The sequence below is a fragment of the Alosa pseudoharengus genome, unplaced genomic scaffold (assembly GCF_046254945.1).
Source record: "Alosa pseudoharengus isolate Yale_2024_CS ecotype anadromous, Long Island Sound unplaced genomic scaffold, YU_APseudo_1.1 YU_APseudo_1.1_scf_10, whole genome shotgun sequence".
In the NCBI taxonomy this organism is placed as follows: Eukaryota; Metazoa; Chordata; class Actinopteri; order Clupeiformes; family Clupeidae; genus Alosa; species Alosa pseudoharengus.
Genome location: NW_027468565.1, coordinates 23,842,836 through 23,855,634, shown reverse-complemented (window position 1 = coordinate 23,855,634; position 12,799 = coordinate 23,842,836). Strand labels below are relative to the sequence as shown.

Below are 12,799 nucleotides of genomic sequence, written 5' to 3'. Positions count from 1 at the left end.
GGATTCATGTGTTGTTCTGATGTGATCTCATATGTTCTCTGTTCTCATATGTTCTGATGTGATCTCATATGTTCAGATGTGATCTCATATATTCTGTGTTCTCATGTGATCTCATTGACTCCCAATGTTTGACAAATCCAGAAAAGGCCCATGTGGCAACACAAGTCTTTTTACCTCCTGCCCAGACTTCTCAACACACACACACACACACACACACACAAACTTTTCAACACACACAAACACACACACACACACACACACACACATACACACACACACTTTTAATTTGCTTTTGGGCCCAGTGTCATTCCTCCAAATGGAATTCAAACCAGATAACTCTGTAAATCTGTCTGTCTGTCTGCCCAGCTCTCCCCATAACCCACACATCCGGACTGGGGGGGAAAAGCATCCTTTTAATAAAGTGCTTCACAGAGGCATTTGAAGGAGCCTTTAGTTATTAATATTGATAAAATCTGTTTTGAGATTAAATCACAATCATTTATTTTTGCTCGCTGCTATTGGCATCATGAACTGAGAACAAAATAGACTCATTTTGAAGCTAGTGTGCAGGTGCTGGACTGATCATCCAAAAGAGCATTCCACGTGAACCCGTAAGACGCAGGTCTGGCTTAATTCATCCTCAGGGACGCCTGCGGTATGGCTTCAGTTTTCTACAGGAGACAGGAGCTCATCCAGTGTGCTCCTCTGCGCTGGCCTCCGTCCTCCTCCTCACCACAGAGGCAGAAGTGCTCTGCTATCCCTCTGGGGGCCCCCTGTCAGTGCTGGGCCCTTAGAATCGTCCTACCCCCCCTACACACAAAATGGATCAGAAATTAATGTAGAAAGGCAACTTTTTAAGCAGTCCTCTTGTCATAAGGCCGCCCTCACATGCTATCGGGAAGATGATACTTCCCATTTGTGAATTCGGGACTACGAGTGTGTTATGAGTGCTTTTGTTGTTGGCACCATTTAGCATCTGCTCTGGGTAAAACGAAATGTTTTAATAATATGTTAAGTGTAAGTAGAGAACACATTAAAATGTTCAATCAACAGCTATAGACCGGTTTCAGGTCCCTAACAACCGTAGTCAAGAACGAACTCGGAGGACAAGCACTAGTTGTTTACACTGACAGCACATAGAAAACAAGCTGGCTGAACTTGATATAAGATGAAGAATAAAAACATATTCCCAAAATATTTCGGTGTAGCCGAGTCTGGATTGTTTTCATCTAGAGGTGTAGCGGATTTACCTATGAAAAAGCAACGGATTTTACGGAAGGTAAAACATGTGGCCAGTCACTGAAAAGTTAGGTTAGGCTTAAGCTAATGTTAACGTTAGAACTAGGGCTTCGACTGCACAAACAATTAGTTTAGATTTAGTGAGAACATTACCTACTCAAAGGGTACATAATGACAGGGGTGGACAATAATTTCCCCCTGAGGTCAGAGGATAATTACTTTGATAAAGTAGCCTATGCTGGCCACACATTAAACGATTGACTGAAATAACGTTACAATGCACAAAATGCATTATGCTGGATGTTAACGGACAGGACAGGAGCCTATGACGGATTAGCTATAAGTTAGCAATAACGTTACTTGCAAGCCCATGTCTTCTTTCTTAAAACAAACAACTCAAATGGAGTGTCAACTTTAACTTTAGGCTACCATTTGCGTGAAATGTAGGCTAACGTTAGCCTCCGTTCTCATGGTTCATAAGTCTCTCATTAAAATGATATGCTGAGGAACACTTTGTTAACGTCACTACCCTATGTTATTTAGCCTACAGTACATGACTTGAGTTTTTCCTCTTGAGCATGAAGATAACATTTGTGGCATAACTTCGTAGCTTCATAATGCATGCTTCGTATCCAAATGTCTAGCACCTAGGCCTGCCTAACGTTACTTTATTGGCGCTTTAAACATTTTTAGCTTTGAACGGACATATCGCAAAAAAATGAAATGTCTCCTGTACCACACAGGGGAATTTCCGTCTGCTTTTCTCTGCCAAAAGTTAACAATTTTCAAGCACCTTGCGTCTTTCTTTCATTGTATTGCTATACGGCTTTGGGTTTGCTTGTCCTCCGAGTTCGTCCTTAACGACGGTTGTTAGGGACCTGAAACCGGTCTATAGCAGTAACAGTAGCTGAACATAAAGGAATTATTTGCCATACGTGGCAAATCCTGCATTACTCTTGTATGTCTTGCTATGTTGAAATGGGAGCTTGCCTATGTTCCCACAGCCCTATGTTCCCACAGCCTAACCCTTACCCTAACCCTAACCCTAGGAACTTTGGGCTGAGGGCCCTATATTCCCACAGCCTAATCCTAACCTTGGGAACATAGGGGTCTGGGAACATAGGGCTGTGGGAACATAGAGCCTAATTTTCAGTGAAAAAAAAATCGTAGAAATGTGGGAACATAGGGCTGACCCCATTGAGAAATATCAAAGGTTATCTCATCTCGGGAACTTGTGTATCAAAATTATCTCCCAATTTCCCATTTGAAAATGCATTCATGTGCATTAGCACTCATATTTACCATAATTCTGATATGTGAAGGCAGCATGAGTCACAAGAGGTAGTCGTCTCGGTCCCCTTTAACAACCAGATTCTGCGTTGCCTCTCCTCCCTCGACACCCACGTACGATTCCCCTTTCCCCTTTAACAACCACTTAATGTGTAGTAATGTAAAGTAAAAAGGGCATTTTCCAAAATGAGTTATCTTTAAATACACTAATATTGAATTGAATTTAACATAGCTGATGTAGTAAGAGGGTGTCTGGCCAAGTTAAAAAAAGGCAGGAAGCCCTGAAAGCTGTTGGCTGCAGCAGGTAAAACCAATTGTTTTTTTTGTTGTTTTTTTCCCGTACCAACAGTACTCGGTGACCTCGAAAAACAGAGATCTATGTGAAAAAGCCCCAGGTTTCTCCTTTAACCTGACATTTGCTCTTTAAAAGAAGCCAGAGCGACAGCACAGTCCTCGGTCCTCATCCTGCTTGACTTATCAGCTGCCTTCGATACAGATAACCACCACATCCTTCTCCCTTCTCTCTAGGCCGTACTTGTCTCAATATGCTTCCCAACTCCTGATACAGCCCATGGTCATCATGCGACTGTGTGTGTGGATGTCTCTCTGCCTCAGTCTATCTATGTGTGTGTGTATGAGTACACTTCTTATGCTCAACTACCTGAAGGATGTGCCCTCTTTCTCTGTGTATGTGTGTGTGTGTGTGTGTGTGTGTGTGTGAACTGAACCATCTGAGGCACGGGGCTCTGCTCTGCAGCCTGTAGTCCTCCTGCACCACAGCCCCACGCCGGTTATCAGAAGCAGCTGAGCGAGAGGAGAAGATTACCGAATGTCACGCACATCGCTCCTCAGGTGTGGGTGATTATTGCCCCCGAAAGGCATGCTGGTCTGCCCTAGAGTGGGTGATTATTGCCCCTGAAAGGCGCGCTGGTCTGCCCTAGATTGGGTGAGGCAGTGTGGTTCTGGTGGCTGACTAGTTCCTTGTGTGTGAAGTTTCTCTCATTTGACTCTGGAGACAGCAGCTTCTCGTTCCAGGACAAATAGTTACTCAATTTCAGCTTCTCCAGTTATATAAATACCTTTCAGCTTCCAGATCCAGTAACTCATAAATGGCTCTACATCTTCAGGTCCAGTTAGAAATAAGTACCTTTTAGCTCCAGATCCAGTTAGAAATAAATACCTTTTAATTTTCATGTTTCATAGATAGCTCTCAGCTTATATATTCTGTTATACTGTATAAATATCATAGTTACACATAGATAGCTATCAGCTTCTAGATTCAGTTATACTGTATAAATATCATGTTTAGTTACGCATATATAGCTCTCAGCTTCTAGATTCAGTTACTGTATGAATCTCAGTCCCAGGTCTATCTATCAGTCATCTGTGTGTGCACACACAGGAGTTTCAATACCCTATAATGAAAATACTCTATAGTTTATTATGCATATATACTTAACTGTTTTAAAATATCCCTCATTTGAGTAAGATCGCATATGTATATTTTTTGTAAGGTTTCACAGTTGTGTCCTCAATTATTGATGACCATCAGAAATTCATCATAATGTCATACAATTAGACAATATCTAAGGTAGCTGCCACTCTGATGGACCTTCTGTCACATTTCACATCTGCATAATACATAACAGACTCTGTCTGATTATTTTTTATAGTTACTGAATATCACAACACTGTCATCAGATATCGGAAATTGTTTGATATTTTAGATCATTTTGTTTTTCTTAAGTCAGCAGAAAACACAAAATGGTTCCATACCTAATTTGTCGGATGTCAATTCTAATCTAAAGTAAACAAAACTAAACTTTAAACTATCTCAACTCTAACTCAAATATATTGTACATAAAACATTAGGGTATTTGTGTTTGTTAAGTAAGAGTATGTGTTCCAAGTTTGTAGGCATAAATTCATTTGTTTTTGGTATCTGACGGTGTTGGAAAAAGGTACATTTTGATACAAAAAATGGTTGAACCAAAACATATCTAATGTGTTAAAAATATGCAGTGTAATTTGTCATAGTCTGAAATGTATTTTTTGTCAATTTTTGCAGAATGTTTTGTTCCATGTCTCCAGAATGACTACCTCTCAGCTTTCAGATCCAGCAGCATGTCAGTGTGATGAGTGCTCTGTCTGTGCACATGGTGATCAGGTGTGTTTTTACCATCAGGCCTTCGGTTTCTCTGGCATGGCTCGGCGTTCCAATCAGAGGAAGCCAGTCAGGCCCTGGCAACCCCACTGCTCCTCTAAGTCATCCCCGGCAGGAGTGACAGCGTTCCACGGACTGCAGCCCATGGCAGGACAGCAGCTGTTTGGCGAGACTGAAGCACCGCCAACCTTTCCAAGCAAGTCATATATCACAGCGAGACCCTTCACGGCTGCACATCCTCAGGCATTCATTTGGAGAACATGTCTCAAAATAAATGACAATAGTAAAAAAAAAAGTATTTTTAGTTCATTTATGGAATGAAATGGTCACTTGTTTGGTAGTTAACGTGACCTCAGTGCAATTAGAACAGAGTTTCACTGTAGATTGGGCCATGTGGCAGTTATTGGGCCATGGTGCTTTCAGGAACAACTGCATGGAAACTTTGCTCCCTTACACAATTCTCATTCTGCAGTTGAGTCTGTGCTTTTATGCATAACATCTGTCCTGTGGAAGAAAAGCAGGCAGAGAACAGAGTGTTAGACTATCAGTACAAACCATACGTGAAAGCTGTAATGGAGACCCTGTCTGAATGATGACACTGTTGGGAGTGATAAGTGGGTTCAGACTCCACTGATGGCTGCCTTACCGCCTGCCTGCTGTGAACACCTGCGGGTGTTTACTTTTACATTTATTCATTCATCCAAAGCAACTTACACACACATACACAATCACATCACACATCAATTATATCACAGGGGCCATTGTCCCTGGAACAATTTGGGGTGAAGTGTCTTGCTCAAGGTAACAATGGTGGAAGGCGGGAATTGAATCCACAACTTTTCAGGCTACCTCATGGGGGTCATCCCCATGTTCCCCGGGTCCTATGTTCCCCGCTCGGGATTAGGGTTAGGGTTATGGTTAGGGTTTTTCAAAAGGGTCCTATGTTCCCCGGTCCCTGAGGTTAGCTGGGAGTTTCACTCCAACAGTAAAAACAACTGTGTCCTCTGAGGCAGCTGCAGTTGGCCAGTGCTGGGTGACCACAGGGTGACCCATGGGAGAGAATGAGAGTGGAATTCGCCTTATTCAGGCCATTGCGTAAAACCAAAACCAGACAACAGGGGTACACTGACTATATCATTAATGTGTTTTCGACACCTCCTGGCGAATGCATAGAACACAACAATCCTATGGTTTGTGGACCTTGTAGCCTCGTTTTGGTTTACAATGGCCAAAATCTGAATAAGGCGAATGAGGATGAGATGAGGGATGAGGATGTGATCATGAGAGGGGAATGAGGATGATGAGGATGAGATGGCGGATGAGGGGGATGAGGATGAGAATGATGAGAGGGGAATGAGGATGAGAGAGGACCACATTTGTGGTTTTAATGGCAGTTAGTGTCAAGTTACATTAACTGAAGGAGATGCTGGAACACACAAGCACACACAGCTAAACACACACACACATACACAGAAGAGAATTCTCCCCCTTTGAAGCTTCAAATGCTGTATTTGAACAGTCACTGGTCTGGAATTGTTTTCTGTTACAGCGCAGGGATCGGGCAAGTGTTTGCACCAGAGGGTTTGTTCCGGGGTAAACACGCAGGCGCCACTAGATCTGATTTATGATGCCTCTGTTCTGGCTCCCGCTCTCTAGTTCAAAGCCAAGTCAATTCAAGTCAAGTTTATTCATATAGCACATTTCATACACAGAGGTCATTCGATGTGCTTTACATAAACAAAACCAAACAGTAATAGCAGATAAAAGCATAGAAGGGCAACAGTCAAAGAAGAGTTTTAAAAAAGTAAAGATCATAATAATAAAAAAAAGAATAATAAAAAAAAGTGAAGCAGCGGAATGTGTTGTGTTTCTGCCAGGGATGCACGTCAGTGTTCCACTACCAGGGATGCACGTCAGGGTTCCACTGCCAGGGATGCACGTCAGGGTTCCACTACCAGGGATGCACGTCAGGGTTCCACTGCCAGGGTTCCACTGCCAGGGATGCACGACAGGGTTCCACTGCCAGGGATGCACTCCTTTGTGAAGCTCTTCTCAGAGGCTCAGAAGAGAAACGAGGGGCCGTGGACTCAGGGTGCACGCTGAGCAGAGATGTGAATGAATGTCCAAATCTGGTGTCCATTAGCATACCTGACTGGCATTCCTCCTCTGTGCCAGGTGTGTGTTGGGGTGACTAGTAAAGCCGCCACGGGATTTACGGCACTGCAGAGAGGAAAAAACTCTTTAAAAACCCCAGAAAGAGTGGTGTGTGAGGCTAGGGTTACTGTGTGTGTAAGTGTGTGTGTGTGTGTGTGTGTGTGTGTGTGTGTGTGTGTGTGTGAGCAGGAGAGGGACAGTTCCTCCTAGTCTCCTTTCAAGTGCCCAGTCTCCTCCTCCTCCTCCTCCTCTTTCTGCTCCTCCTCTGATCTGCTTACAGGAGGGCTGCTACAGGGTTGGAGTTAACAAGACTTTCAGTCTTTCTCCATCATACACACACACGCACACATGGAGTATTACTTCATCCTCTTACTGTTCACCTGGACGCTATTACCAGGTAAGCACGGTGTTTGTGTGTGTGCAAGTGTGTGTGGGTGAAGTAATTATGTATAGCTGTATATGCACACAGGTGTGTGTAGTGTGTAGTTTCTTAATATTGAGGAAATAGGACTGATGTGTGTGTGTGTGTGTGTCTGTGTTTGTGTGTGTGAGAGAGTGTGTGTATGTGTCCGTGTGTGTGTGTGAGTGTGTGTATGTATGTGTGTGTGTGAGAGTGTGTGTATGTGTCCGTGTGTGTGTGTGTGTGTGTGTGTGTGTGTGAGTGTGTGTGTGAGTGTGTGTGTGTGTGTGTGTGTGTGAGTGTGTGTATGTATGTGTGTGTGTGTTAGAGAGAGACTGGGGGGGGGGGGCTCTGTGAGTGCTGCTGCTGTTTGTGTGTGTGTATGTTTGTGTTTGAGAGGAACTGGGAGAGGTCTGTGAGTGCTGCTGCTGCTGCTGTGTGTGTGTGTATGTGTGTGTGTGTGTGTGTGTGTGTGTGTGTGTGTAAGAGAGGGACTGGGTGAGTTCTCTGTGTGCTGCTATGTGATAAAGAGAGAGCGGGTTGACAGGCTGTATGTTCTGCAGAGGTCTGAGAGGCGTTAACCCACCTGCTTGTCTTCTCTCTGGATGGTGCTACAGTCTTGCATATGAAGGGTTTCATATTCCTGTGTGTGTGTGTGTTTCGTATTGGATTAGAGTCCTGTGTGTGTGTATGTGTGTGTGTGTGTTGTATGGGATAAGAGTCCTGTTTGTGTGTGTGTGTGTGTGTGTGTGTGTGTGTGTGTGTGTGTGTGTGTGTGTGTGTGTGGGGGGGGGGGGGGGGGGGGAGTCATATTGGATTAGAGTCCTATGCGTGTGTCTGTGTTTCGTATTGGATTAGAGTCCTGTATGTGTGTGTGTGTGTGTGTTTCATATTTAATCAGAGTCCTGTGTGTGTGTGTTTGTGTGTGTGTGTGTGTGTGTGTGTTTCGTATTGGATTAGAGACCTGTGTGTATGTGTGTGTGTCATATGGGATTAGAGTCCTGTTTGTGTGTGTGTGTGTGTGGGGGGGGGTCATATTGGATTAGAGTCCTATGTGTGTGTGTGAGTTTCGTATTGGATTAGAGTCCTGTATGTGTGTGTGTGTTTCATATTGGATCAGAGTCCTGTGTGGGTGTGTTTGTGTGTGTGTGTGTTTCGTATTGGATTAGAGTCCTGTGTGTGTGTGTGTGTGTGTGTTTCATATTGGATTACAGTAGAGTCCTATGTGTGTGTGTGTGTGTTTCGTATTGGATTAGATTCCTGTGTGTGTGTGTGTGTTTCGTATTGGATTAGAGTCCTGTGTGTGTCTGTGTGTGTGTTTCATATTGGATTAGAGTCCTGTGTGTGTGTGTGTGTGTGTTTCATATTGGATTAGAGTCCTGTGTGTGTGTGTGTGTGTGTTTCGTATTGGATTAAAGTCCTGTGTGTGTGTGTGTTTCATATTGGATTAGAGTTCTGTGTGTGTGTGTGTGTGTGTTTCATATTGGATTTGAGTCCTGTGTGTGTGTGTTTGTATGTGTGTGTGTGTGTGTGTTTCATATTGAATTAGAGTCCTGTGTGTGTGTGTTTCATATTGGATTAGAGTCCTGTGTGTGTGTGTTTGTATGTGTGTGTGTGTGTGTGTGTGTGTGTGTGTGTGTGTGTGTGTGTGTTTCGTATTGGATTAGAGTCCTGTGTGTGTGTGTTTGTATGTGTGTGTGTGTGTGTTTCATATTGGATTAGAGTCCTGTGTGTGGTGTGTATATACAGTAAGGTGGTTCCCCAGTGTGTACTAGAGCAGGGCAGTAAAGGAGGTGTGGTGCTGATCTATCAGCTGCTGCAGCCCAACCTGAGAGGAAGAGCCACAAACATCCCCATCACACACACTACCCCCATCACACACACCACCAACATCACACACACCACTCCCATCACACACACCACCAAATTCACACACACCACCCCCATCACACACACCACCAACATCACACACACCACTCCCATCACACACACCACCAAATTCACACACACCACCCCCATCACACACACCACCAACATCACACACACCACCCCTATCACACACACCACCCCCATCACACACACCACCAAATTCACACACACCACCCCCATCACACACACCACTAACATCACACACACCACCAACATCACACCCAGTGTGTACTAGAGCAGGGCAGTAAAGGAGGTGTGGTACTGAACTATAAGCTGCTGCAGCCCAACCTGAGAGGAAGAGCAACACACAACTGCCTCATCTTCCTCCTCCTCCCCCTCCCCAGCCACACAAAGATGCCTCCTCCTCCTCTTCCTCATTTGGACAAAGCTGCCTCTTCCTCTTCCGCACAGAGCTGCCTCTTCCTCATCCGCACAGAGCTGCCTCTTCCTCATCCGCACAGAGCTGCCTCTTCCTCTTCCTCTTCCTCCTTCTCATCCGCACAGAGCTGCCTCTTCCTCTTCCGCACAGAGCTGCCTCTTCCTCTTCCTCCTTCTCATCCGCACAGAGCTGCCTCCTCCTCTTCTTGTTGCCCACGGAGCTCCTTGGAGACTCCCTCTACACTTTGGAGGCTTATTGGAGAGTATGGATGGAGTGCTGCATGTCTGCATGGTCTGAGTGAAGGGTAGGTGTGTTATGGGGTGATGGAGGTGTGTGATGTTTATGACAGGGGTGATGGGGGTGATGGAGGTGATAGAGTGGATGAGGGTGATGAGGAGGTGTGTATGATGGTGATGGTGTGTGTGATGTGTGTGATGGATGTGTGTTTAGGAGATGGGGGTGGTGTGTGTGATGGAGGTGGTGTGTGTGATAGGGGTGGTGTGTGTTATGGGGGTGGTGTGTGTGATGTTGGTGGTATGTGTGATGGAGGTGGTGTGTGTGATGTGGGTGGTATGTGTGATGGGGGTAGTGTGTGTGATGTGGGTGGTGTGTGTTATGGGGGTAGTGTGTGTGATGGGGGTGGTGTGTGTTATGGGGGTGGTGTGTGTGATGTGAGTGGTGTGTGTGATATGGGTGGTGTGTGTGATATAGGTGGTGTGTGTGTGATCTGGGTGAGCCCTCTAATCATCCCCCTAATCATCCCCCAGTGTAATTGATTGATTGATTTGTACCCTCACTCTCCACCTCAAGCTGGTGTGTGTATATAATAATATGGCTGCCTGCCATGCATCACCCAGTGGGGGCTACACATTGGTGGAGGTTAGTGACATTCCCCCTCCATGAAGCGCTATGGATGCCTTTAAAAGCATAGAGTGAAGTGCATGCGACTTCCACACAAGAGAAAGACCAATGACTTCTGCCCATGCAGGTGGATTTAAGCAGACCAAAAGAATACATTTTGATTCTTGTGTGTGGTGTGTGTTTGTGTGTGTGTGTGTGTGCTTGGGTGTGCATAAATGCTTGTGTCTCCATAAGTGTGTAGGAGTGTGTGTGTGTGTTTGGGTGTGTATAAATGCTTGTGTCTCCACACGTGTGCATGTAGGAGTGTGTGTGTGTGTTTTGGTGTGCATAAATGCTTGTGTCTCTATACGTGTGTGTGTGTGTGTAGGAGTGTGTGTGTGCATAAGGAACACACTGTACAGCACTGCTCAGCTTTCCCTGTCAGGTAACCCGTCTGGTTAGATTGGCTTGTCATTCGTATTTAACTGAGCAGAAGAGAATAACCAAAAGATGACATTTCAATTTGTGTCTATGTGTGTGGGTGTGTGTGTGTCTGTCTGTCTGTGTGTGTGTGTGTGTGTGTGTGTGTGTGCACGTGCGCGAGTGTGTGTGTGTGTGTGTGTGTGTGTGTGTGAGTGTGTGTGTGCAGTGAGTCATGCGGATGAAGAGGTGTTAGAGAGTAGTAGGCTGGCTGGTTATGACTGTGCCTCTGAGACTGTGTGCTTGACATCTGTGAAACTGATATGAGTGTCTCTGAGATCTGTTAAACTCAGATGAGTGTGTGAGTGTGTGTGTGTGTGTGTGTGTGTGTGTGTGTGTGTGCATGTTTGTGTGTGTGTTAATGCATGCTTGTGTGTGTGTACATCCTTGTATGTATGTGTGTGTGCATGCTTGTGTGTATGTGTGTGTGCATGTGCATGCTTTGTGTGTGTGTTAGTTCATGCTTGTGTATAAGTGTGTGTGTGTGCATGCCTATGTGTGTATGTGTGTGTGTACATCCTTGTATGTATGTATGTGTGTGTGCATGCTTGTGTGTATGTGTGTGTACATGTGCATGCTTTGTGTGTGCGTGTGTGTGTGCGTGTTGGTTCATGTTTGTGTGTAAGTGTGTGTGTGCATGCCTATGTGTGTGTGTGTGTGCATGCTTGTGTGTATATGTGTGTGTCTGTATGTGTGAGAGAGAGATCTGTTAGGCTGTCATGAGTGTGTGTGAGATCTGTTAAACTGAGGTGAGTGTGTGCGACATCTGTGTGGTTGAGATGAGATTGTTTAGAGACTTTGGGCCCTCTCTTGGTGATCTAAAACCCAGCGCATAGCGTATTCTTATCACGATCTTACACTCGAGTTTTTCGCTATGCCCTTCTCTTTTATTACACAGTGTGCCCAGGGGTGTGGCAATTAACAACCTAAGGTGTGGTCTGGCACATAATCCAAAAGTCGCTATCTTACACTATTTAAAAAGCATTACGCCACTGACCAAGAATTATGCCACTGACCTGGTCTAGCGAAAGGCGCACATGAAGCACAGCTGAAGACGCACTGTCACGATATGTAAGCAGCAACTCCTCTGCAGGATAAATGTCCTTAGGTTATGTTTTCGATGGTAACCCATTGTCAGTCAATAGTGAAAGTAACTGTGTAACTGTTTTGTCGTGGAATATCTGTTCTTATATGTATCTTAAACTTAAATGAGATTTGGGCTGAGACAAGAGGAGGGCTATTTCTCAGGAACTGAAATTCAGAAATACAAAGAAATGGCCAAAAGCTGATATTGATATTAAACTCAGTTATGTCTAGGAGAAATGGGCCAGACAAGGAAGAGATCTCATTTTGATTTCTTCTTTCCTTTTTCCTCTCCAAAGTGGCTCTCAGAAATGTGGCCAGCGGGTATTCAAACACGTGACCGTGACCTCCGTAACGGTCGTCTTCGTCAGTCAGCAGGGTACCAGAAGCTCCTTGCCCTCACTTGAGTCAGGGGAGGCGTGTGTGTGTGTGTGTGTGTGTGTGTGTGTGTGTGTGTGTGCGTGTGTGTGTGCGCGCGCATGTGTGTGTGCATGTTTGTGTGGAATGCATTGTCTTTGACAAGATGTCTGCGGTCAAAAGCATGCCTCTGAGTAGGAAGCTCATAGATGATGTGGCTGTTGTGGCTGTTGTAATTGGTTATTGGAATCTGACTCTGGAACAAAACAGAAATGTCATCCAATTGGAATGTGATGCTCTCCGGTGATTGATTACTGGAATCTGCCCATAGGAAAATCTTTGTTCTCAACAATGGATGTTTGATAGCTCAGGAGATCAAGATGTGATCTTACTATAGTTTCAATTATGTATCAGGAGAAAGAAATGAGAGAAGATAATTCATTTAAGCATAATTGTCTCCAAACTCACCACAGCAGCGTCAGTC

The 12,799-nt window shown here is 44.8% G+C and overlaps 1 protein-coding gene across 1 annotated transcript in view; it reads left to right on the top strand.

Annotated features, from left to right (window-relative positions):
* The first annotated feature begins 7,162 nt into the window (after positions 1 to 7,162).
* The window catches only part of itga11b (integrin, alpha 11b), a 50,237-nt gene continuing 44,600 nt past the window's right edge, over positions 7,163 to 12,799 (top strand). Inside the window, exon 1 of the mRNA XM_076267955.1 lies at positions 7,163 to 7,244. Coding sequence (XP_076124070.1) covers positions 7,196 to 7,244 — 49 coding nt within the window. The 5' untranslated portion in view covers positions 7,163 to 7,195. The remainder of the gene's footprint in view (positions 7,245 to 12,799) is intronic.